This window comes from Chelonoidis abingdonii, chromosome 25 (assembly GCF_003597395.2).
Source record: "Chelonoidis abingdonii isolate Lonesome George chromosome 25, CheloAbing_2.0, whole genome shotgun sequence".
NCBI lineage: Eukaryota > Metazoa > Chordata > Testudines > Testudinidae > Chelonoidis > Chelonoidis abingdonii.
In genome coordinates this window covers 6,091,655-6,116,748 of record NC_133793.1, presented here as the reverse complement: position 1 = coordinate 6,116,748, position 25,094 = coordinate 6,091,655, and the positions used below count along the sequence as shown (strand labels likewise).

The window sequence follows — 25,094 nt, the reverse complement described above, 5'->3', positions numbered from 1 at the left end:
CCCCAACTCTGCCAATGCCTCAGTCAGGCCCCACAGCTCCCCCTGCTATTCTAGGCCTCGTCCTCCCCCACACCTCTAGCTCTGTCACTGCATCTGTGCCCACCCCCCTTGTGTTCCACCCAAGGCACCCAGCTAACCCAGCCCTGTCTGGCCTGAACTCATGCTGCTTGGTGCTGATGTGGTGCCAGCTCAGAGCTGGATGGAGCGAGAGGGTGCCAGTGAGCAGCACGCGGCGCAATCCTGCACTGAGGTGATGGATTGGGATGCTGTGATTGCTGCTCAGTGGCAACACAAGGCAGTGGGTGATTGTCACGGAGTGTGGGGGAGTCCGGCCCTGCACCCCTCTTCCTGGAACCCACAGTGACTCTTAGCCAGCCAGTAAAACAGAAGGTTTATTGGACACAGGAACGCAGGTTACAGCAGAACTTGCAGGCACAGTCAGGACCCCTCAATCGAGTCCTTCTGGGCTTTCGGGGTGCTTGGATCCCAGCTTAGGATACCCTGAATTCTGCCCACACAGCCCCAAACCCAAACTGAAAACTCCTTCCCTCCTGCTGGCCCCTTCCTTTGTCTTCCTTCCCTCTCCCCTCCCTTACCTAGCTCAAGTTACAGGCTCTGGTATCGTCCATCCCCTAAAGTCCTCCCCTGCTCTCCCATTCCCCACACAGACAGCCCCTACTCCATCACAGTGATGTACTGAGATGCAGGCTGTATGCCTCGATCGTGGGGGCAGAGGCAGAGTGCAGTGATGCTGTGACAGGGGGCAGTGCGGTCAGAGGCAGAGTGCAGTGACGCTGCAGCAGGGGGCAGTGCTCTGCAGTGGAGCAGTTCGGTCAGAGGCAGAGCGCAGTGACGCTGCAGCAGGGGGCAGTACTCTGCAGTGGAGCAGTTCGGTCAGAGGCAGAGTGCAGTGATGATGCAGCAGGGGCAGTGCCCTGCAGGGAGGCAGAGAGATCAGAGGCAGAGTGCAGTGACACTGCAGCAGGGGGCAGTGCCCTGCAGTAGAGCAGTTCGGTCAGAGGCAGAGTGCAGTGACGCTGCAGCGGGGGCAGTGCCCTGCAGTGGAGCAGTTCGGTCAGAGGCAGAACGCAGTGACGCTGCAGCAGGGGGCAGTGTCCTGCAGTGAGGCAGTTTGGTCAGAGGCAGAGCACAATGACGCTGCAGCAGGGGGCAGTGCCCTGCAGTTTGGTCAGAAGCAGAGTGCAGTGATGGTGCAGCAGGGGGCAGTGCTCTGCAGTGGAGCAGTTCGGTCAGAGGCAGAGCGCAGTGATGATGCAGCAGGGGCAGTGCCCTGCAGGGAGGCAGAGAGATCAGAGGCAGAGGGCAGTGACACTGCAGCAGGGGGCAGTGCCCTGCAGTAGAGCAGTTCGGTCAGAGGCAGAGTGCAGTGACACTGCAGCGGGGGCAGTGCCCTGCAGTGGAGCAGTTCGGTCAGAGGCAGAGCCCAGTGACACTGCAGCGGGGGCAGTGCCCTGCAATGGGACAGTTTGGTCAGAGGCAGAGTGCAGTGGCGCTGCAGCAGGGGGCAGTGTCCTGCAGTGAGGCAGTTTGGTCAGAGGCAGAGCACAATGACGCTGCAGCAGGGGGCAGTGCCCTGCAGGGGGCGGTTCGATCAGAGGCAGAGTGCAATGATGCTGCAGCAGGGGGGCAGTGTCCTGCAGTGGGGCAGTTCGATCAGAGGCAGAGTGCAGTGCCGCTGCAGCAGGGGGCAGTGCCCTGCAGTGGGGCAGTTCAATCAGAGGCAGAGTGCAGTGCCGCTGCAGCAGGGGGCAGTGCCCTGCAGTGAGGCAGTTCGGTCAGAGGCAGAGCGCAGTGTGCTGCTGTATATTAGAGGCTCACACGTTACTGAAGTTCCTTGGCCAGGGCAAAAGCTGTGATGTCTGCGGCTGGGGACAGGAACGTTCCTTGGAGATCTGGAGGTGGCTTAGCCTGCTCCCCGCCTGTCTGCCCTTCTCCAGCCTGGCCCTGAGTGTGAGGTCTGTGTGCTGGGGGAGGGAGGAGCTGGGGGGGAGCAATTAAGGGAAGTTCATGGGGCTTTTGTCTAGTGGTGAGAGCACAGGCCTGGCAGTCAGGACTCCTGGGTTCTCTTCCCAGCCTGCCCCCAGTTCGCTGTGACCACGGATGAATTGTGAAAATCTGTCTGTGCCTGTGTCCTGTCTGTAAAATAAGGATAATAATACAGTTCTGGCCCCCAGTCCCATGGCGTGAAGGACCCACAAGTGACGGGGGGGAGGCGGGAGGATTCCCCCAGTGTAGGGCTGCCATGAGTGGCCCTCACAGACCCCTCTAGCAGCCCCAGACTCCTGTAGGCCAGGGCTCGGACACCCTCCCTCGCTTTCTCACCAGTGTCTCACTCTCCTCCTTTCAGGCGATGATGTGGAAGAGAATCAGAAGGTGAAAACTCAGTGGCCGAGGTCGGCGGACGAACCTGGGGTTTATATGGCCCAGACAGGTAATGGTGCTGGGAAGGCGGGTGAGGTGGTGTTTAAAACCAGGGATGGATAGCCAGGGCGGGAGGTACCGCACCCTGTCCAGTGCTGACTGGAGAAGCAATGGTAGCCAGTCCCTGTAAGGCATCATGTCCGGGCACACACAGGCGTGTGCTCCCTCCAGGAAATCTGGGGGAAATAGACTTACAGCCTCCCCTGCAGGCTGGGGAAGATGTTCCAGCATCATCGGCCCTTCCCTGAGTCCTGCCAGCCCCCAAACAAATGCAGCAACTGCCGCTCGCGCTTGCTGGGAGTGGGAGAGGCTTGGCCCAGAGCCAAGCATGGTGGGACTTCTCTAGCCAGAGGGTAGGGCCAGGGCCCCACCCACCCTGTCCCGTGGGATAGCGGGGGGGAGTTGGGGTTGATGATGATGATTTATTTGTATTACTAGGAGTCCCAGTCAGAGACCAGGGCCCCAGTGTACTGGGCACTGGACTGCGCTCCAGCAGGCCTGGCTTCAGTTCCCTTTTCTGCCACTGACTCCCTGAGTGACCTGGCCAAGTCACCTCATCTCTTTGCACCTCGGTTTTTGTATGTTCTATCCCTATCTCACCATACGTATCTACAGCACCTACCGCACTGAGTTTGGATGGTCCCAGGGCCCTACCACAATAAACACGATGAATAATAATATGTACAGCACAACGGGGCCTTGTTGATTGGGACCCACTGGAGGTTCTAAAAACGCAGGAGGCCCTGAGGTCTAATCCCAGCTCTGTCACTGACTTACTGTGTGGCCTCGTCACCTCACTCTGAGTTAGGCACCTCAGTACTTCTGAGGATCTGGGCCGTTGCCCCTCTGCCTCAGTTCCCCATGTGTAAAAACAAAAAATAGCCAGGAGGTGATACTGTTTTTCTCCCTCTCTCCCAGGGCTGAGGTGAGGTATAATTAGCTTATGTCTGCACAGCTCTTTGAACATTAAAGTGCTCTCAGAATGCTAAATGTCGTAAGGCAGCCACCTCTGGGGTAGAGCAGGGGCAAAAATGACCAGCCTCAGCAGCACTCTGCAGCAGGCTATGAGTGACGGGAAGCCAGTTCTCCACTGGGTTGTCCCATAAATCAATCCGGGGATGATAATAGTTCTGTGCATTTTAATTAAGAAGAAAACCCTGACAGTTTAAAAACAATTGCCTGGCTTCCATTTACACGTGCCCTGCGCTGTCTCTGGATCAGCAGCACCCGTGATGGAGATGGAGCGAGGTCCTTTGTTCCCAGCCCGTGCGCCCACTTAATTTGCTCCATGTCTGTATTTTCTTTGCACCTTCCTTAGAGGATTAAAAAAAATCTATTAATTGTTTAGTTCAGACGTATTTATTTAGTTAATTCAATTGGGTCATTTGAGAGCCTCTTGCTCCCCACTCCCTGATTTATGGACTGTGGGCTGCTCCGTGCCTGGCAAGCTGGATGGAGCCTGAATTGGCAGGAGTGATCAGGGTGCAGTGAGTCTGGCTTGCGGATCTCGGATACTGCCATGCCCATGGCTTGCAGGTCGCTCCCGTGTAGGGGTCCGATCCTGTTCCTGTTGAAATCCAAGGGGGTTTTGCAGCTGGCTTTGGTAGGGGGCAGGATCAGCTTTCCCTTGCAGGACTTCCTCTGTCCCGGTTCCTTCTCGTCCTCCTGGTACCCAGGTTGGCGTTAACGAGCCCTCCTCCCCTGCCAGTGAGATCAATGCCTGCCAACCGGCTGGGCCCGCAGCTGAGCCCTGCTGTCCTATGGCGGACACCTCCCAGCCCTTTTGGATCCTGTCCCCAGGGAAAACAGCAGCCAAACTCTCATTGACTTTCCTGGGAGCAGGATCGGTCCCTTATTATCCTGTCCGGGTGTCTCACTGGCTGTGAGACCTGGACAGACCCAGATGCTGAGCGAACCCACACTGAACTGTGGGTAAGTGAAAGCTCCCAGTTTGGGACTGGAACCTCCACAGCACTACAGGAGTGTCTGCAGCCCTGGCAACCCTACGATAACAAACCATTCAGCCCTGCAGTGGTGCGGTCGGCCCCAGTGCTCCTGCCAAGGAGCTTCCTAGCAATGAAGTGGTGCGTATGCGCAACCCTAAAATAACAAACTGAAAGGCAACCCAATGGGCCCTGAGATACATGGATTAAAAATGGTGCCTAGAGGCCGTGGATTGTAACAGTTGCTGTAAATTGAGGGCACAGCCCCACCGTTCGCCAGCAACCCTACGACAATAAACCACTCCGGATAATACGCCAGCGTGCACGTACCATGGAGCAAAACAGGTGGTGTGCTGGACCCCACGCTGCCCTGCATCTAGATCCCCAGCTGGCGTAAATTGGCCAGATCCCCACTTGGTGTAAATCAGCGCAGCTCCATGGAGGTCAGTATTTATGTTGATTTTCACTAGCTGAGTCCACTGGCTTCAGTGACGTTATTTCTGATTTCTACCGGTGGAGCTGAGAGCAGATCCCAGCCTGTAATGAGTAATAACTGCCTAGAATTCAATCCCACCTTTTAATTTTTGACTAAGTACGTGAGCACCTCGCTGGGGGGCCTGTTCCAGCTAATCTCCGCTCTCTCTGTCTCCAGCAAATAATAATCCCCTTCCCATGCCTCCTGCAGACGTCCCTCTTAATTGAAACTGATATCCCTACAACTGGCCCGTCCAATGTCTTCAAACGGATCATCAAGCTTAATAAGAGCCAGACTGTTGTAAATGTCAATATCACACCTGCTCATGGGAGAAAGAGAGATGGAGCCCTGGGCCCGCACAGCCAAACAGCTGCTGGGCCTGCCAGCCCAACCACCACTGCCCATGGAGCTTTGCCAGGAACCGAACCAGACTGGATCCGATCCGGGCCCAGTGTCCTGCTTCTGACTGGCCCACAGCAGCTGCTTCAGAGGAAGGTGCAATAAACCCTGCAGCTACATGATAACCTGCCCCCTGAGAAATTCCCTCCTGATTCCTATTAGTTTAGAACCATTAGAGGTTAGGTCAAGCCCTGGGGCAGGAGGGCTTTGAGCCCTTCCCAAAGCTTCTGTGTTTTATTGAGCCTCCCCAATGTAAACCTGGCTCCTCTCGCTCTCCAGATAAGTGTCCAGTCCCTTTATTTTTAACCCTGCTCAGCTCAGTGACCTCATGTAGCAGTGAGTTCCGCAGGCCAGTTGTGCATTGCGTGTATGTGTGTCTGGCAGAGGGTGCGCTGCGTTTTGAAGGAGGCTGGTTGGCCAACACATCTCTCCCTCTCTCCCCATAGGAGACCCCGCCGCGGAGGAGTGGTCCCAGTGGAGCGTCTGCTCCCTGACATGTGGGCAGGGCTCCCAGGTGCGCACACGCTCCTGCGTCTCGTCTCCCTACGGGACGCTGTGCAGCGGGCTGCTCCGGGAGACGCGGATGTGCAATAACACCGCCACCTGCCCAGGTACAGGGGGGCAGACAGTGTGGAGGGGGGAGTTGTGGAGCTTTGTTCCATTTCATAACGAGGGTCCCCTGCCCCCACCCCTCACCTGGCTGTGCCACGGGCACACACTGGTCCCATGGCGGTGCAGAGATGCTGCATTGCTAGGAGGAGCAAAGGAGCCCATCCCAGGCTGCAGGGTGACCCCAGGGCTCCCAGTGAGCACCCAGCTTGTGGGGCAGGCGAGCTGTGGGGATCAGGACCCTGATGATGACTTGGTGATAGGGATGGGATGGCCCTAGGCTTCTCTGCCCTTCTTCCTGAGCTGGAGTGATGGTCTCCCTCCCCATGGGGACCCACTCGCCCCGTGAGCTGTTCCTATCCCCCCTGGGGGTGCAGGGGCGGAGCATCCTCAGGGCCAAGTGAGAAACTCCAGTCCTTTCTACGCCTTGTTTCCTGCTCTGGGATCTACCCACTGGATCCTGGTCTCAGCTGGAGAGGGAGTGAAACGCCACTGGCTCCAGGACAGCCACTTGAGCTGGGGCATGTGAGACCAGACCCCGGCTCTGGGGCTCCTCCTGAGGTGCTGGCACGGGGCAGAGATTCTGTCCTGGGGCAATGCAGAGTGGGTGGGGATAGATCCTGATCCAGCTGTCAAAAGGGATGTGGAACTGGGCTTTGAGCTGCGTCATGCTGATGTTGGAGCAACTCTGTCGCGATCAGGAGAAGTTATTTCTCATTTACACCAGAGTAGTTAATCCTGTGGCCTGAGTGAGGGACATGCAGGGCATGCGGTGTAGCCCATAGACTGTCCCCCAGGGGACACCTCTGTAGGATTGAATGTTGGCCTCATGCATGAGGCGCTGATGTGTGTGAGTGGGATGTATTTATCTCTAATGTTATGCTGACTGGCCGGGATCTTGATATTCTAAGCAGGGGGTAGGCAACCTATGGCACTCGTGCCGAAGGCGGCACACGAGCTGATTTTCAGGCACTCATATGGCCTGGGTCCTGGCCACCGGTCCGGGGGGCTCTGCATTTTAATTTAATTTTAAATGAAGCTTCTTAAACATTTTAAAAACCTTATTTACTCTTCATACAACAATAGTTTAGGTATATATTATAGACGTATAGAAAGAGACCTTCTAAAAACATTACTGGCATACGAAACCTTACGTTAGAGTGAATATATGAAGACTTGGCGCACCACTTCTGACAGGTTGCCGACCCCTGTTCTGAGCCAATGATCCTGATGATGACATTGGTGTGGTGAGTTAGGTGGGTTCTCAGCCCAGCTCCGAGTGGAGACAGGCACTCACAAAAACCATCGCGACACTTGCGCACAGGCTCAAGTAGTGCCATGGGGCCAAGCTTCCTTCACCTACAGGGCAGAACCAAAGCCTGCAAGTGGGGAGTGGGGCAGGGGACAAGCGTGCCCTGATCCTCCCCTGCTGAACCTGGGCACAGACTGAAACTCCCAGGGCTGGCGACCCGGCCAAAGCGCTCAGCAGTCCCCCACCAGGTTGTTTCTCCCTGCTGCCAGAAATGCTCCGCTCAGGCTCCCAGCAGGGAGGAAGGCATTTTAGGGTAGGAACGAGTGTTTGCCTGGGTAGAAGGAAGGGTTCAATCGGGAGAGGACAGCACCTGCCTGGATCCCAGAGATGGTGTGTGCAGTAGTATGGAAGGACGGTGCCTGTAGTTCCCATATTCCTGGCACCGGCTTGCAGGCTTAGAGCTCAGATAGCCAGCACGTTAAGCTTGGAGTGCTGGCTGTGCATGGCCAGCCTGTTGGGAGCAGGTTCCTTGGCTGCTGGGGATATCTCGGAGTTGTGCGTTGTTCTGTTACACTCAGGGCATGTCTACACAGCAGCCTGGAAGGTGACTCCCTGCTTGGGGAGAGGTACCCAGGCATACTCTGCTCGAGCGAGCGTGCGAAAAACTGCACTGTGTCCTGGCCATCCGAGTACAGACCCACCCGACCCCCTGGCTACATACTGGGCTTGCACAGCTGCCACCCAGAGTGCTGTTGTCTTTCAGAGCTCAGGAGATGGGCAACTTCTCCCGAGTCGGGGTAAGTCTCCTTGTCTGGCATGCACCCAGGCCCCCTGTCCCAGCCAGCTCAGTGCTCGCCCTTGGCTTGGGCTCAGCGGCCAGTGGTGCAGGCAGCGCCTTGAACTGCCAGGGGTGGCAGACCAGGCCCTGAGCATCTTCCGCTCCCATGGACGTCAGCTGAGAGCTGGGGATGCTCGGCACCATGTAGGATTGGGCCCAGCATGGCGCTGGTCTGGGGCTCCAAGGCTGGGAAGGACACTGGGGTGAGGGGGCAGCACGAGACCCAGGCACCACTCTGGTCCCACTGCAGCCCTGGCTGATGTGGTGCTTGCCTGCCCAGGGGCCTTGTCCAGGCCAGTGTCTGAGGTGTGACCTTACAAGCGAGGGCCTTTAACACGGCTAAACTGGGTGGGGAGCCTGGCCTTTAATCCAGCCGGCCTGGCACGTGCGGCCCAGTGGGTAGAACCCTGGGCTGAGATATAGGAGACCTGCATTTGATTCCCAGCTCTGCTGCTGGGTGACCCTGGGCAAGTCACTTCCCAGCTCTCTGCCTCGGTTTCCCCCTCGATACAGAGGGGATAATGATGGGAGCTAGGGCTGAAAAGGGCTCAGGGTTATTTTTATGGTCCTCCCTAGATCGTCATATGCATTAGCACGTGTGCTAAGACCACGCCTTGAATCCTAGGCCAGACAGGGTCATAGCCGGCAGGGGCCTCCCCCTCTTCTCCCCTTCTGGCCCTTCCTGATCTTCCCAGTCTGATTGCCAAGATTGGCTTCATTTCATTGCAAGGTTTTCTGTGCTAGTGAAATAAAAACCCCAACAGCCTTGTCATGGGCTCAGTCCCCACAAGCAAGCGGAGGCCACGGGGGGGCAGGGGTAGGAGCTGCAATGAGAGTTGGCCTCTTCCTATCCCAAGGCCTCGGTCCCAGGATGAGCTGTGGGTGGGCTCAGGGAGCCGAGGTCATTACAGGATCGAGGCCTTTGCTTCTGTGCAGCTTGTCGGCTGTCACAAAATGACAGCGTGGGCAGAAGGAGTCTGCTAGTGATGTCATAACTCCCCTCTGCACTCCCAAGCCACGGACTGACGCTGGCTGTGTCGCCTCCCCCAGTCCAGGATGAGATTTTTCTCCAGGCCGAAGGCTTTTATCTCAGTGATGGCTCGGTCGCCTTTGTCTTTTCCTCATCTTCCCGGTGCTTTCAAGTTATCCCTCCGAGCAGCCGTTTGATCCTCAGAAAGCTCTGGGCTTCCCTGAGGGCTAAAGATGCTTCGCAAAGGCTTGAGGATGGGCGAGATGTTGACATTGCAGGCAGAGCCATGGAAATTTAAAGCATGAGGGCTGCCCTCCTCCCCGCACCCCGCCATGGCATCGTGTTTCTTGGCTCATGCAGCATTAGGAGAGCGTTGCCTCACAGTTAGAGCTCGGCGGGCTGAGAGAGCTGCGCTTATTTCCCATGTCTGCCAGGAGCAGGAGCCAGGACTCCTGGGTTCAATTTGCAGCTCTGCCACTGGCTCCCTCTGCGACCTTGGGCGAGTCACGTTGCCTCGCTGTGACTCAGTTTCCCCAACTCCCTGCACAGGGCCTTGGGAAGCTCAGTCCACCTTCGGAGTCTGTGGCTGGATTCCCACAGCTAGGCAGGGGTAGCCAGTGGGGTCCCACATGGATCCATCCACATGCATCGGATTGCAGCTGGACATTCAGGTCCAGTTTTTCAAGGCCTTGTCTGCAGGGGAAGGTGCCACTAGCTTGACTTATTTCAGGGAACTTCTCTGGCTGTTACTACACAGGAGGGCCGAGTAGAGGATCACAGAGGTCCCCTCTAGCCTGAGACTTTATTCATCTAAATAGGTTCTGAAACCAGTTTAGTTAAACTGGAGGAAGCCACATGTGGATGTTCTGATTTCAGATTATTTTGGTGCAACTAAACCTGTTCCTAACTGACTTACGCGAAATTGGACTAAGGGCGTCTGCAGAGGGGTTTGCACTAAATTGGTTTTGGTTCACAGCTTAGGTTAAATTAGTTTCTTATGTAGACAGGACCGAAGGGCGTTGGGTGCCCATTGTAACCCAGTGGGGTGCGTTTTACAGCTCCTCCCCTGTGTATTGTCCACAGAGAATGTGGGTCTGTTATAGGCTCAGCTAGAGAAACTGAGGCACAGAGAGGTGAAGTGACTCCTCCCAAGTAGTATGGCGAGTCAGTGGCAGTGCTGGGAATGGAACCCAGGAGTCCTGACTTCAGCTTTGGTAGCTCATGTGGTTAGCTCAGGAGGTTCAACCTCTGGTGTGGCGGCCATCACCCAAAGATCCCCTGGGCCTTGGGTTCTGCTGCTCTCCCACCATGTTGCGTGTTCGTCGGTATCTTTGCATCACGCTTGGCCCCACCTTGCTGCCACCACAGCCAAAACGCCCTTTGGAATCAGCCCTAAGTAAAAGGCTGCCTTTGGTTAACCTGCTCTAGCTAGGAGGTTATACTAGGGGGTGTCCGGTAATGGGGCTGGGGGTGAGGGTGAGACTAGGGACTGGAGGGGAGTCTGACCTGGCTGTGTGGGAGACCGATCCTCTCTCCTCAGCTGTCTCTGTGTCCCCCCTGCCACCTTAACATTTCTTTCAATCTTCGAGAACATTTCTGCCTCCCATTGTCCCCGCCCCATAGATCCGAAGTGAGGATGCTCTGTTATAGGGGACAGAGCTGAATAACACCCTCCCCCCCCTTGGATCTGCTGGGTGTTGCTGCAGGGGGCTGGGATGGTAGGTGGCAGCTTCTGATTTGCTTGCTGAGGCCTTGGGGTGGAGGGTGGGACTTAGGCAAGCCTCCACCCCGGGGAGGGAGGAGAGGTCCAGTGGTCAGAGCAGGGAAGTGGGAGTCAGGACTTCTGGGTTCTGTTCCCAGCACTGCCACTGTGTAGCCTTGGAGGAGTCACCTTGCTGCTCTGTGCCTCAGTTTCCCCACCTGTAGAATGAGGGTTGTGATGCCTCCCAGGCTGCAGTGGGATTTGAGCCCTGTTTCACAAATACTTCCAGGTCTTCTGCGCAGCAGCTCAGCCCTCCCCTCTGCTTTGGGTGCGGGCCTGCACAGCTGGGACGGAGCGCCCCCGATCCCCACCCCCACCATGCTGTATGCTGCGCATGGCCTGGGCCGGAGGCGTGATTGCTGTGTGCTGTATTGCAGTGCACGGCCTGTGGGAGGAGTGGTCCCCGTGGAGTCTGTGCTCCGTGACCTGCGGGCGAGGGGCCAGGACAAGAACGCGGCAGTGTGTAGCCCCGCAGCACGGCGGGAAGGCCTGCGAGGGCCCCGAGGTGCAGACTAAGCCCTGCAATATCGCAATCTGCCCTGGTTAGTAACTCGCGCCTTGGCTCTCCTCCGCGCTTTTCCGCTCGGCTTTCTTGCTTGCCTGCCTTCCCTGGCCGTCCCTCAAAGCCTCGCCCTTGGCGGCAGCCCCACGCCATGCTCAGAAAAGGCAGCCCTCCTCCCTGGGCGGTCTCAGGGCACTTAGGCTCCGATCCTCAAAGGTATTTAGGCTCCCAGCTTGCCTGAAACCAAAGGCAAAGACTTTTAATGTTCTGTGCGTTAGGTTCCCACGGGGCTGGGAGCCCTAGGAACAACCTAGAGAGACTGATACGGAGGTCATCGTCCGTCCCCCGGCTCCCCTTTGGCTATCTGCTAGCCGGCTCGGAGCACAGGGAGCAGTGTGTGTGTTGGGGGTAGATTGTGGAGGGAGGACTGATGGGGCTGTGGCACAGGATGCAGGTGTTGTGCTGGAGAGGGATGGTTTGGGGAGCAGACGAGGCGTGCCCCTTTGTTCCCTCCCTTGAGCTAGGAGAGCGGGTTGGAAGGGGACTCAGCCGGGAGATTGGTCAGGATGAGGCCGGCGGGGTGTGACCCAGGTGTGAGCGCAAAGGGAGCGGCTGGGGTGACTGGGGGAGGGGGTACATGACTCCAGCTTAGACACACCTCCACATTAAAGCCCAGATTCCCCAGCTCTGGGGCTGAACGGCCTGCGTCCAGCTCCCGAATGGGCCGGTGCCTGTGATCCGGGGGCTGGTAGCAAATGCTGCTGTCTCACTAGATGTCGCCGCTTGGCCAAGGCCCCGGCGGGCTCAGCAAGTGGCATTTCTGTGGGCGCGCGGGATGCACGTGACGTGCACTGAGCGTCCCCAGGGGGTAGCCTTGATTCCAGCCCCTTGTGGGGAGGGGGAGAGCCCAGGGGGCTGGGGAGGAGGAACGGGAGAAGGTAGGACTGTGACATCTGGGTGGCACATTGTGAGCACACAGGGCCCTGGGGCGCTGGAGGAGGGACGTGTGGGGGCAAAGGAGGGTGATGTGATGGGTCTGTAGTGAGGCATGAGACGGGGGTAGGCAGAGCTCCATGGGCAAGAATGAAATTGTGGGATGGGGCGAGGGGGAATATAGGGCAGAGTAAGGGGGATGCATGGGGCAGGAGCTATGGGGGGTGTGGTATCAGAGAAAGGGCCCCATAGGGGCAAGAGCATGCTGTGGGTCAGCTGAGATTGTAAATAGAACCTCTCTGGGGGCGGTGCAAGGCATGGGGAGGCCCCGGGCCTGTCCCATCAGGGGGCTTTGCTGTCAGTTCTCTTTTGGTAGCCAGAGCTTCCCAGCGAGCGGGGACTGCAGGCGGACATAGCCCAGGTGTGAAATTGCCACGGCCACCCCATCTGTATCTGCTGCTTTAAAGCAGGGGCAGCGAGTAGCTCCGTCAGCGGTGACTCCAGCCTGCCCCGTTGCTGGCCAGGGGAGAGCAGAGGACCCCCACCTCTGTGCAGAGTCCTGACATGGCCCCTTGGAAACTCCCCCGAGAGGTCGGGGACATGGGGGCTCTTCCCCCTGCACGCTGTCATTTCTCCTGGGTGTCTCCCTAGCTCAGAGGCCTGGGATGGAGGGTTGCTGTCCCACAGTACCTGGGCTGCCAGCGGGTCATTCTGGGCTGGACCCAGCATGATGGGCGGGTGTCGCCCAGCTCTGTCGGGGGGGAACTGACGAGTAGCGGGACCAGGCAGGCTGCAGGTGGGTCGTTTGTAAGTAGCTTTGTGTTCAGGGCTAACAAGCAATTCCCTCTGGGGCAGAGCTGGCAGTGGCCCGGGGCGGAGGATGGCGTGTCAGGGTGAGAACCTTCCCAGAGCCCCATGGTGCCCGCCAGGAGCCTGCAGGAGGAATTGGGAATGAGGGGAGGCAGAGAGCAACTGCCCCAGCTGGAGTCGAAGGGAGTGAGTGGGCCGGATCCCCTTGCAGTCGAGCGGTGGTGGCCACACCAGCTGCAGATCTGGCCAACAGTGCGCTCTCTCTCACTCACTCTCTCTTTTATTCAGTTACTGATTTTGTGGAAGCAGGTTACCAGCTGACTCTTTCCTACCCCGTTGGGCGGCTGACGGGCCAGACAGGCTGCTACCAGCCTGTGGGGCAGGGGAATAGCGGTGTTATCCCGACAGGGGTCTGGGGGCCAGGAGTTCATCAAGAGGAGGAAACGTATTCGCTTGTTTCTGAGCCTGCACGCTGCCCCGTGTAGGAGCCAGGCCTGTCTCCCAGATCCATCCCCCGGCTGCCCGTCCCCTGGGGCCATCCCTGTGCCCCACGTTGGTTCCTGCTCACATCAGCCAAAGGCGGATGGAGGCGAGATAGCCTGCCTGTGCTCCTGCAGAGCCAGCCTGCTGCTCTGGGAGCTCTCTCAGGTGCTGCATGGCACAGGGCGGCTCGTTAACGCTCCCTCCCCGACGGGCCTGGCACGATCCAGGCTGGCTCGGAGCTCATGGAGCTGCTGGGATGCCAGTGCAGGCAGCTGCTGTGCACCCTCAGCAAGGTTCCTGCTAAGGGCTAGCGGGAGGATTCATTGCTCGTCTGGTGTAGGGGGCATAGTCAGGGCAGGATCCTTCTGCTCTCCTGCTGCACGGCAGAGCTGAAATGCTGCTCACCTGTCTCAACCCAGGGTCCCCAGGCACAGCTGTGCCGAATCCCACAGACATGCCCCCCCTCATTCCAGCCTCTCCTCCACATTTCCTGTACAGGAAGCTGCCGGGAGCAGGCTGAACCATGCCATGGCCTGCTATCCACTGAGCCTCTGCAGCAGGACCACTCATGGAGCTAAGGCAGATAGTCCCCCTGCGACAAGTGCCCCCATGGCTGCAGCCGGGGAGGAGCCTGGTGCCCTCTCACCATAAGCACCAGGCTGTTATGCAGCAGCATTGTGCAGATCTGTAGCACCACTGGTGCACGGGGAACAGTAACCACCACCGCTGCTGTTCAGAGTGGGCCAAGTCCTGGTGACACCTGCCTGGGCAGCACTGCCGTAACCACTGCGGGGAGGCAGGATGCGACCCCAGAACCCTGAGCACCATAACACAGGCACCTAGCATTTCAGCTCGAGGCGCAGCTGGTAGCAGTAGTAGGCTGTTACCCTCTAACCAGCCAGCCACTAGAGGGGCCATGATGCACACTTTGCCAATGTGTTGCTGAAGCCCATAACTGTGGATAGGGGAAGACGAGGTTCGTGCCTGGATTTGGAAACCAGGGCCAAGAGGAATGGCCCCTGCCTACCCCCCCATCTGCCCAGCTCCTGTTTGCACTAACCACTTTCTCTCCTGTGCTTTCCCTGGCAGTGGAAGGTCAGTGGCTGGAGTGGGGCTCGTGGAGCCGGTGCTCGGTGTCGTGTTCCAACGGGACCCAGCAGCGCACGCGCAAATGCAGCGTCTCGGGCCATGGCTGGGCGGAGTGCAAAGGAGCCCACGCCGACGCCAGGGAGTGCACCAGTCCTGACTGCCCAAGTAAGGCTCACACTCGCTTCTTATGCTATGTGGGGGCAAGGGGCTCGGGTGGAGCTGGGACAGGCCACAGGGAGGTGAAGAGCTCCGAGAGGTTGGGGACACAGTGCTGGGCATTGCTCTGGGGCAGACAAGGCCACAAGTGGCAGGTGCTGGCATGCTGGGGCCCAACCCCTGCACAGGGACTCTAGCGGGAGAGCAGGAGCACCTCTGGGAGGGTAAATGCCTCCTTGCAGTAAATGAGTGTGAGCAGGGGTGCCGTGTCGGGGGATCCCTGTGCGTCCCTGTGAGTGTGAGCAGGGGTGCCGTGTCAGGGGATCCCCGTGCATCGCAGGGTGTGTGAGCAGCAGTGACACATCAGGGATGGGGTCCCTGTGTGTTGCTATGGGTGTAAGTGACAGTGTCGCATTGGGAGGTCCCTGTGCATTCTGGTGGATGTCAGTGCCCTATCGGGGTTGGGAGGAGGGTCCCTGTTTGTCACTGTGGGTGTGAGCAGCAGTGCCACGTTGGGAGGTCCCCGTGCATCCTGGTGGATGTCAGTGTCAGTGCCCTGTGGGTGTCTATGGGTGTGAGCGGCGGTGCCGTGTCGGGGGATCCCTGTGCGTCGCTGTGGGTGAGAGCGGCGGTGCCGTGTCGGGGGATCCCCGTGCGTCGCTGTGGGTGAGAGCGGCGGTGCCATGTCGGGGGATCCTTGTGCGTCGCTGTGGGTGTGAGTGGCGGTGCCGTGTCGGGGGATCCCCGTGCGTCGCTGTGGGTGTGAGCGGCAGTGCCGTGTCGGGGGATCCCCGTGCGTCGCTGTGGGTGTGAGTGGCGGTGCCGTGTTGGGGGATCCCCGTGCGTCGCTGTGGGTGTGAGCGGCAGTGCCGTGTCGGGGGATCCCGGTGCGTCGCTGTGGGTGTGAGTGGCGGTGCCGTGTTGGGGGATCCCCGTGCGTCGCTGTGGGTGTGAGCAACGGTGCCATGTCAGGGTCTGGGGGGTCCCTGTGCCCTCACACTTGGCCTGGTTTGCCCAGTGAATGGGGGTTTGTTCAGTACAGCTGCCCCCAGCTGATGTGCAGTGAGAGGAGCTGGTGCTGCCTGCAGCTGCCTGACCCTTCTGTGCAGCGTGCCCTGTCTCCAGGTCTGTGTGGAGCTCGCTATGGAGTGGGCTCTGTCCTGCTCACCGAGCCAGGTGGCAGTTCTTGTGCTGGGTCCTGGGTCTCTGAGCCCAGTCTCAGCTGCTCTCTCGGGATCTCTGCATCCAGGAGCTCTGGCTGTCCCGCGTAGCCTGATGCCACTGCAGCAGGGGGCATCTCTGCTCCACGGCAGTCTCCAGGCCGGGGCCCAGACTCGGCGTAAACACATTTAAACTGACCCACAGATAGGCCCTGTGAACCCATCTGGGGTGCCAGCTGTGCTGCATAGGAACGCTTATCCCCAAGCAGCGGGGACGGACCTGCCCGTCAGCAGGCGACAGTGACAGATGGGCCCGGCCGCCTCTCCCTGCCATAGAGCAAATCTGTCAGCTTTTAGGATTACGAAAGCTGAGGAGCTGCGGGACAGGGTATGTCCAGAGCTGGGGGCACTGTCTCCTGGGCACTAGGAGCTCCCGCTTGCATGGGCTGAGCTCAGACCTGCTGCCGTGGTGCTGCATGCTCACATGTGCTTCCCCAGGGTCTGAGCATCCGTGATCTGTGCCCCAGGATGGTGGGAAGGCTGCAGGTCCCTGTGCGGGAATCGCTGCCCTTCATCGCCTGTGCGTTTGGTGATGTTTGCGGCTTCTCGCTGGGCTTGAGCGCTAGCCCCGGGGCATGGCGGAGTCGTGGGGCCATGGCGGAGTCGTGGGGCCTGAACCCCTCTCGGGGGGAGGGGTTCAGAAGCATCTGTGCGAGCGCTCGTGATGGCACCGGGGGCTAGGCGACCCACGTGCACGAACTTGGGACGTAGCTCTGGGAATGCGTCCGTGCACGAGCACTCCCGGCAGCATCGGGAACTGAGCACGTAGGCATGAACCTTCACAACCACTCAGAACCACTCGCGTGCGCATGCAGGGACAGATGCCCTGCTGAGGCCCCGTGGCTGGTCAGTTGCTGCCAGGACCAAGCACACATCCAAAGAGATTCCGTCCTGGCTCCCACGCAGAGGTTTAACCCTGAGCCGTGCCGTTAGCCAAGGCAAGTTTGTTGTCAGTTCAGCAGGCAGAGCCAAAGACCCAGGGTTCTCTCCCACTGCCACGCCCGTGGTCTGTGTGCGTGTGCTTCAGTGCAGTCGGTCTGTGCAAATGCAGCCTGGGGAAGTGCACGAGAGTGTTCACAAGCGGGCACTAGCGCAGGGTGGAGCTGGCTCATAGACTCTCATGCACATGGAGGGAGCCAAAGACCTTTCCCGAACCTTGGTGGCCCTTCAGTGCTAAGGATGATCCTTTCCTGCTGGCCTGCACCTGACAGCCAGTGCGGGGCGTGCGGGTCTGCGCGAGGCAGCCTCGGGATGGGGGCAGACAGGTCTCCTGATCCTTCCCCCATGCTAGTCAGTCCCGGCTCCTTGAATAGGTCTGGCCAGGCCCTGTGCACCCAGCCCTCGAGGGAGGGCGGGTGTTCGGCCCAGTGCGAAGCAGTGGCAGACGCTGTCACGTGCCTGCTGACCTTTAAATGTCACTTGGCTGCCGTGAGCTGCCTGGAAAGGTTGGGGGCGCTGGCTCCTGGCAGGTCACGCGGCTCATCCAGGCTGCTGTGCCGCCTCAGCGGAGAGAGGAGAGAAAATCTGGAGAGGGGCTCCACCCTGCAGAGACCGGAGCCAGACCAGAGCCCCCCAAGGGTCCGAGATCAGCATGTGGTGCTGCAAACCTGCCACTCTCTGGGCCAGTTCGAAGGGCACCCGCTCCCCCTCCTGGATCTGGGTGCGAGTGGCGAGGCTGGGTGACATGACCCAACAGCTGGGGCACTGAGCTAGCAGCCAGGAAGCCTGGCTTGTTCTCCGCCTCTGCTGAGAGTCCCGGGGCGCGTCGCTTCCCTGCTCCGTGGCTTGGTTTCCCCAGCGATACTGACCCACCGTTGTGCAGTGCTGGGAGGCCGATGCCTCGACCCTCAGCGGTGTCTCCCTGGACTCTGCAGTGGCATCGGACTCTGACCCATTGGGGTGGGGGTCCCCCTAGCCCTGCGAGGGTGCAACAAATGGACTGAACAAGGGAGCATTGGGCGGGGAGGTGGGGGGGTGGGGATCTGCATAGGTGGCTGGAGCCCTGCACACAGGGGCCTGGCAGTGGGCAGAGGGGGTCCTGGGGAGGGCAGGCAGGCTCTGTCTGGACCCCCCTGGATTGGCAGGCAGAGGGCAGGAGTGTGGGCCTGGGCCAGGGGGTGGCTGGGTGTTTTGGGGCTGAAAGAACAGGAATACCGGGGGTGGCTCTAATTAGCCGAGGACACCCTGGGACATGAGGGGACATTTGTCTTGTTTGGTTGAAATGAGGCTGAAACGATTGATTAATGAGTTTAATAATCTGTAGAATATTTGATTAAAGTCATTATGGGCTGGCGCAGCCGTGTCCCAGTCTCTGGCAGTCTCTCTCGCTCGTCTATCTGTCTGCTTCCCCCGCCGCCCGGAGCAGGGCCTTAACACGCGTCTCTTGCTACCCCGGCAGCTGACGGCAAGTGGGGCCCGTGGAACCACTGGAGCTTGTGCTCCAAGACGTGCGACACGGGCTGGCAGAGACGTTTCCGGATGTGCCAGGGCACGGGCATGCAAGGCTACCCTTGCGAGGGCTCTGGAGAGGAGGTCAAGACGTGCAATGAGAAGAAGTGCCCAGGTACTTAGCAGAGAGTCTGCCGACCCCTGCTCAGCCTCCAGGCCAGCACACGGGCTCCCCCACCTCGGCCTGTCACCGCGGTGGGACCCAGAGACTCTGCCTCTCTCTGGCCAGCGGGTTTCATACCCTTCTATCCAGCCAGCTCCTCCTCCTCCTATCCTGCCCTGACACCCACCCAGCAAACCATCCGTCTGTCCTTCCACCCACCCGCTGTCTGTCCGTCTGTCTGTTTGTCCTTCCACCCACCCACTGTCTGTCCGTCTGTCCTTCCACCCACCTGCTGTCTCTCTGGCTGTCTGGCTGTCTGTCTGTCCTTCCACCCACCCGCTGTCTCTCCATCTGTCCGTCTGTCCTTCCACCCACCCGCTGTCTCTCCGTCTGTCCTTCCACCCACCTGCTGTCTCTCTGTCTGTCTGTCTGTCTGTCCTTCCACCCACCCGCTGTCTCTCCATCTGTCCGTCTGTCCTTCCACCCACCTGCTGTCTCTCTGTCTGTCTGTCCTTCCACCCATCTGTCTGTTTGTCCTTCCACCCACCCACTGTCTCTCCATCTGTCCGTCTGTCCTTCCACCCACCCGCTGTCTCTCTGTCTGTCTGTCTGTCCGTCCTTCCACCCACCCGCTGTCTCTCTGTCTGTCTGTCTGTCCCTCCATTCACCTCCTCTCCCTCTAGCCCATCTGTCCTTCTACCTACCCACCTTCTGTCCATTTTTCCACCCACCTGCTGTCCCTCTAGCCATCTGTCTTTCTACCTATCCAGCTTCTGTCCGTCCTTCCACTCACCTGCTGTCTCTCTGTCCGTCTGGCCTTCCACCCACCTGCACTCCCTCTAGCCATCTGTCCTTCTACCTGCCCACCTTCTGTCCGTCCTTCCACCCACCTGCTGTCTCTCTGTTTGTCCGTCCGTCCTTCCACCTGCCCGGTGTCCTTCCATCCATCTGTCCATCCGTCCTTCCACCCGCCTGCTGTCCCTCCGTCCATCCATCTGTCCATCATTCCACCTACCCTCCTGCATTCCTCTCTCTGTCCTTCCACCCTCCTGCGCCCATCCAGCTCCTCTCTCAAGCCAGTCTGCCTGACACAAGCCAGTCCTCCCTCCACCCAGGCTGACCTGCTACACGCCTGCTAGTCCCGCCCAGCACCCCCCTCCCCGCCCATCCGTGCAGAGCAGCCACCTGGGGGCCCGTCTCATCCTCGCATTCCCTTGGCAGCCTACCATGAAATGTGCAAGGATGAGTACGTCATGCTGATGACCTGGAAGAAGACGGCCGCTGGTGAGATCGTCTACAACAAATGCCCACCTAACGCCACCGGTGAGCGGCCGAGGCACCGTCCCAGCTCCCACCTGGGCTGAGAGCCAAGCGGGGAGGGCGGCGAGGCATGTGGGCTACAGGATTCACTTGCCAGCAGGCTCTTTTCTGTCGTGCCCCTGCCTGCTCCCCGGGACCCCCTTGCCCTCCCCAGGATGAGCTGAGTTAAGGCTGCGGGCCCTCGAGTAATTCTGCTGCCTTCTTAGAAGCATTGATTCCCCGGCCTGGCTTTGCACCCCAGCTTCCCCATGGCACCTTGTTGGGTGGGGTTTGGGTGGCTGCAGGCTGCTGCTGGGGCTCGGAGCCTGGGGGTAGGTGCTGGGACTTGGGGGAACCTGTGGTTATTGGCTTGGGGAGGCTGCAGGCACTGGGGCTGGAGCTGGGCCTGGGTGCTGCGGGCACTGGGGGCAGGGACTGCATGTGGTTTCTGGGGCTGGAGCTCTACCTGGGGGCTGTGGGCTCTGGAGCTGGGGGGGCTGGAGCTGGGCCTGGGGGCTGCGAGCACTGGGGGTCAAGGACTGCATATAGTTTCTGGGGCTGGAGCTCTACCTGGGGGCTGCGGGGGCTGGAGCTGGGCCTGGGGGGCTGCAGGGGCTGGAGCGGGGGACTGGAGCTAAGCCTGGGGGCTGCGGTCACTGGGGCTGCGGACGCTGGAGTTGAGCCTGGGGGCTGTGGGCTCTGGGGCTGGGGGGCTGGAGCTGGGCCTGGGGGCTGTGGGCTCTGGGACTGGGGGGCTGGAGCTGGGCCTAGGGGCTCTGGAGCTGGGCCTGGGGGCTGCGGGCACTGGGGCTAGGGGGCTGGAGCTGGGCCTGGGGGCTGCAGGCACTGGGGGGCGGCATGGGGGCAGGGGCTGCGGGTGCTCGGGCTGCACAGGCTGGGTGCTCCATGCTTCTTTTCCCCTCTTCTGTCTAGGATCCGCCAGCCGCCGGTGCCTGCTGAACGCCGACGGGGTGGCATACTGGGGTGTGCCCAGCTTTGCCCGGTGCATCTCCCATGAGTACAGATACTTACATCTCTCAGTAGGTGCACACTCCAGCGGGTCCACGCGTTCTCTTCCACCCCCTCTCTCTCCCAGGCGCTGCGTTCGCTGCCTTTCACTCCGACGGCCTTGGCAGTGCCACGGCTGTGATGCTTTGAGAGTCCTTTGCGCAGGGGCAGACCCCAGCCAGTCCCTTGCCCCCGTCTTGCCAGCTCTGTGCCCAGTGCCAGCCCTAGCCCCTCTCCACTCGGGTGCAGAGGCCATTTCCTGGGGGGACTCCGGTTTCTTGGCCAGCTGGGGGCTAACAGGCCTTGCAGTGGAGCTCGTCCCGCAGGAGGTTTGGGGGCCTGGTTTGAAGTGGCTGGCGGAGGGTGGGGCTTTGAAGCCGAGTGGCCCTCGGGATTGGCAGGCTGTCACGGAGTCCCCGGGCGATGCTCTGGAACTGCTCCCCACTAAGCCAGTCAGGACTTTGGGGAGCTCCTCTCCCTTAGAGCAGACTTGTTCAGGGCAAGAAGCTCACACGTCTTCACCTCCTGGGTCTCTCCTTGGAGCATTCAGCATCCTCTGCCCCTCCGTGGGCTTCCCACAGCGAGCCCACCCAGGCGGGGTCCTGGGGAAGCCACAGGGTTCTGCACCCCCACTTTGCAGTCAGACGTGACTCTTAGCCAGCAAAACAGAGGTTTATTCGATGACAGGAACAGGGTCTAACACAGAGCTTGTAGATACAGTGAACCAGACCCCTCGGCCAGGTCCATTCTGGGGGGCAGTGAGCCAGACCCCTAGGTCTGCACTTCACTCCTCGTCCCCAGCAAGCTCCAGACTAACCACCCCCTCCAGCCCCTCCTCTCTGCTCAGCTCCTTTCCCGGGCCAGGAGGTCACCTGATCCCTTTGTCTCCAACACCTTCAGTTGGCACCTTTGCAGAGGAGGGGCCCAGGCCATCAGTTGCTAGGAGACAGAGTGCCCGGCATTTAGGTGCACTGGCCCCTTCCTCTGCAGCAATCACACACCCTTATCCCACCACCTAGATACTTAAGAACTGCATAGGGGACACTGAGGCACCAACACAGTATTAAGAGCAAACATTAAGAACAGTCCCAGTTCGTCACACAGGCACAAGCTCCCTCAGTACAGAGCAGCCAAGCATCCCCTGACTACCCCCCAGCCGCCAGCTAAAATGCTGCTTTGCATGAGTATTTCCTTGCAATGAGACCTAATTAACATCCTTGCCCCCGGCTCCTTCCCCTGCCTGCCCCGGGTTCGGGGAGGGGGCTGATGCTAATTATCCCTCTGTATTGCCATCTTTTCTGTTCCCGCTGTCTGTCCTATTCCCTGGCAAGGCCAAGTGCTCTGCTGAGGTAGATCAAGGAGCTGCCTTAACTAGTGTTATCCCCTTTTGACGTATGGGGAAACTGAGGCACAGGATAGGGGAGTGTCTCACCCTGATCAGTGACTCAGTGGTGAAGCTGAACTAGAACCCAACATTTCTGCTTTCCTTGACCCCTACTCTAATCCACCGACCCCAAGCCCACCTTTGGGGGGTCGCAAGGGCTCAGGGGCTGCGGTGTGGGGCCAGGAGAGGAGTTAGTGTGGGTATAGCACCTTCCTGCCTGGGGGAAGAGGAGCGAGGCCCTGGCCCTGAATTGGTGGCTCCTGGGATGGTATGGGATACGAGGAACTTCCCCGGGAGGGGCCATGGTGGGGGGCTCCTGTGGATGTCTGTGCTATTCCCAGACAGGAATCCTGTCTGGTTGCTGCCTCAGGGTGGGTTGGGAGAGGGACCGGGGGAATCCTCTGCTGCTGGGTAATCTTTCCCCTACCCCCCCCCATCTCTGTCCCTCTGTGCGGAAAGCTGCGGGAGCACCTGGCCAAGGGGCAGCGCATGCTGGCGGGCGAGGGCATGTCGCAGGTGGTGCGCAGCCTGCTGGAGCTAATGGCCCGCAGGACGTACTACAGCGGGGACCTGCTCTTCTCAGTGGAGATCCTGCGCAACGTCACCGACACCTTCAAGAGGGCCACCTACGTCCCCTCCTCCGAGGACGTGCAGGTACCGGCAACCAGCCCCTGTGATGAGCCGGGGCCCCCACACGGTCCTGTGAGGGAGGCCGAGGCACCATGGAAAGGGTCTTTGCTGGCTGCCTTTCCCTACCCTCTCTCTGGCATTGCAGGGGGGAGGGCTCAGCCCCTAGTGTCTTGGCACAACCCCTTTGATTTCTGGCTCTGAGGTTTCACCTGCCATCTCTGGACTCATGTGCATGGGGGTCCCCCCATCCCCAGGCTGGTGCTGCCTGGCTATCAAACAGCAGCCGAAGCTGGCCTGGATCCGAGCTGGTGGCCGGGGGAGCTGGTGTAGATGCTCAGCTTCCACCAGGAGAGTGAGGGGAGTTGGGTGACCCTCAGTTGCGAGAAACGAAGGTGGTCGTAGCAGGGCCAGGAAGAATCCCAGCTGGAGCTGGGGTGGTGTTGGGGGGTTCTGTCTAGGTGGGTGTGTGACAGGGCTTCCTGGGTGCAGATGCAGGTACTCTCAGGGCAGTAGAATTTCGAGGCTCCCGGACGTGCCTGGGGGAAGCCCCCTATCCCATGCCCCCCGTGCGTCACAGAGCCACCCCTTCACACCCCCTCTCCTCTCCTCCGCTCCCTGCAGCGCTTCTTCCAGGTGGTCAGCTACATGGTGGACTCGGAGAACAGAGACAAGTGGGAGGATGCTCAGCAGGTGAGCCAGCTGCTCAGGGATGGGCGCCAGCCGGCCAGGGAGGCAGGCACTCGGCTGGCGCAGCGTGACTGTGGCCATGACAGGCTCTCGACAGAGCAGGGGGTGGCATGGTGCCAGTGCTGCCAGTCCAGCTCATGGGGCTGCCTTTCCAGTGCCCTGCCCAGGCTAGAGGGGCAAGGAGGAGCCCCCATCAGCAGATGAGGTCTGGGAGCTTTTCTGGGGCCTTGTCTGCTCCTGTGGAGGTATGGGCTGTGGGGAGGGGTCTCTGGCTTGAGTGGTCCTGGGGAGGTGGGGCAGGCTGAGGGGGAGCCATGGCTCAGCAGGGTCGTTGATCACCCCACAGCCAGGACCGTGGAGATGAAAGGGGTCCAGGCTTTGGTGGGGGAGAGGAAGCCTGTGGCGCGGGGTCTCCGAATAGCTGTATGCAGGGGAGAGGCGATTGGGGGTAGGCTGTCTCTGCCAGTATCGACTCAGTGAGCCCGTGAATTGGGGGAGCCCAGCTCCCTGCCTGTGGGTGGCTGGAGACTCCTGGACGGTCAGAGCGACCAGGGTGTGCTGGGAGCAGTCAGGGGCAGGTCTGGCACCGCTGAGGGGGAGGTGGCTTTGGATGAAAGGGTTGGGGCGGGTGCCTGGGCATGGAACCCCCTCCCCACAGCATCTGCCCCTTCCCCTAAGGGTAAGCATGGCCTGGATCAGCGCTAGCTCTTGTTCTCTGCCCTCCCCCCATGCTCTGGGAAGTTTGAGGGGTCCCCTGCTGATCACTTGGGGGGACCCTTTGGAACCATCCAGGTCCTTCCTGCCCCATGCCCTGTCAGTGGGGGCATGTGGCAAGGAGCTACTCTCCCCCACGCCACACCTGGGCCCCTGTTTTAGCCCCCTTCCCCTGCTGTGCCTGGGGCCCTGTGGTAGCCTCTCCCCTTCTCTGTGCGCACAGGTGTCCCCTGGCTCCGTGCACCTCATGAAGGTGGTGGAAGATTTCATCCACCTCGTGGGGGGCGCGCTGAAGGCCTTCCAGAGCTCCCTTGTGGTTACCGACAACCTGGGTGAGTGACCGGGCTGGGGTGGCCCGTGGAGGCGGCATGGCCTGGGGCTGCTTTATTTTGAGGGGGGCATGAGGGGTCCCAGGCCAATGCAGTGCTGGACAATGCAGCATCAGAGAGGCTGGGAGCCCTGGGGAGTGGAGGTGGCAGGAGACACGTGGCCCCTGCAGGGCTGCGCCAGGCAGACTCCCAGGAGGCCCATGGGCAGGGACGCCGGTGCAGCCTGAGCTTGGCCAATGGGCCCAGGCAGGGGTGAGCTGGAAGTGACCCTTTCTCCCCGTCGCCGCCCTGGCAGTGATCAGCATCCAGAGAGAGCCCGTCTCGGCCGTCTCCAGTGACATCAACTTCCCTATGAAGGGGCGCCGGGGCATGAAGGACTGGGCCCGCCATTCGGAGGACAAGCTCTTCATCCCCAAGTCGGTGCTGAGCCTCTCCTCCTCTGGTAAGGTGGGGCCGGGACCCCCGGGGAGGAAAGCAGCAGGGGCTGCTGTTTCTGCGTATCTGTTCCATGTGATTATGTGTGTTGGTTTGGGTATGCACATGGGCGAGGTGTGTGTTTGCATGCAGGTGTGCAAATGCACATGTGTGTCTGCATCTCCATGTGTGTGC

The 25,094-nt window shown here is 59.9% G+C and overlaps 1 protein-coding gene across 6 annotated transcripts in view; it reads left to right on the top strand.

The window, feature by feature from the left end:
- The window catches only part of ADGRB2 (adhesion G protein-coupled receptor B2), a 168,825-nt gene that overhangs the window by 109,948 nt on the left and 33,783 nt on the right, over positions 1–25,094 (top strand). For 5 of the 6 annotated variants that reach the window (XM_075060782.1, XM_032802675.2, XM_032802673.2 and 2 more), the window contains 11 exons: positions 2,369–2,452; positions 5,706–5,870; positions 11,068–11,232; positions 14,508–14,672; positions 18,282–18,446; positions 19,656–19,757; positions 20,667–20,773; positions 22,585–22,779; positions 23,377–23,445; positions 24,380–24,488; positions 24,781–24,927. In XM_075060782.1, the coding sequence (XP_074916883.1) occupies positions 2,369–2,452; positions 5,706–5,870; positions 11,068–11,232; positions 14,508–14,672; positions 18,282–18,446; positions 19,656–19,757; positions 20,667–20,773; positions 22,585–22,779; positions 23,377–23,445; positions 24,380–24,488; positions 24,781–24,927 (1,473 nt within the window). The remainder of the gene's footprint in view (positions 1–2,368; positions 2,453–5,705; positions 5,871–11,067; positions 11,233–14,507; positions 14,673–18,281; positions 18,447–19,655; positions 19,758–20,666; positions 20,774–22,584; positions 22,780–23,376; positions 23,446–24,379; positions 24,489–24,780; positions 24,928–25,094) is intronic. The other variant, XM_032802674.2, reaches the window with a different exon arrangement.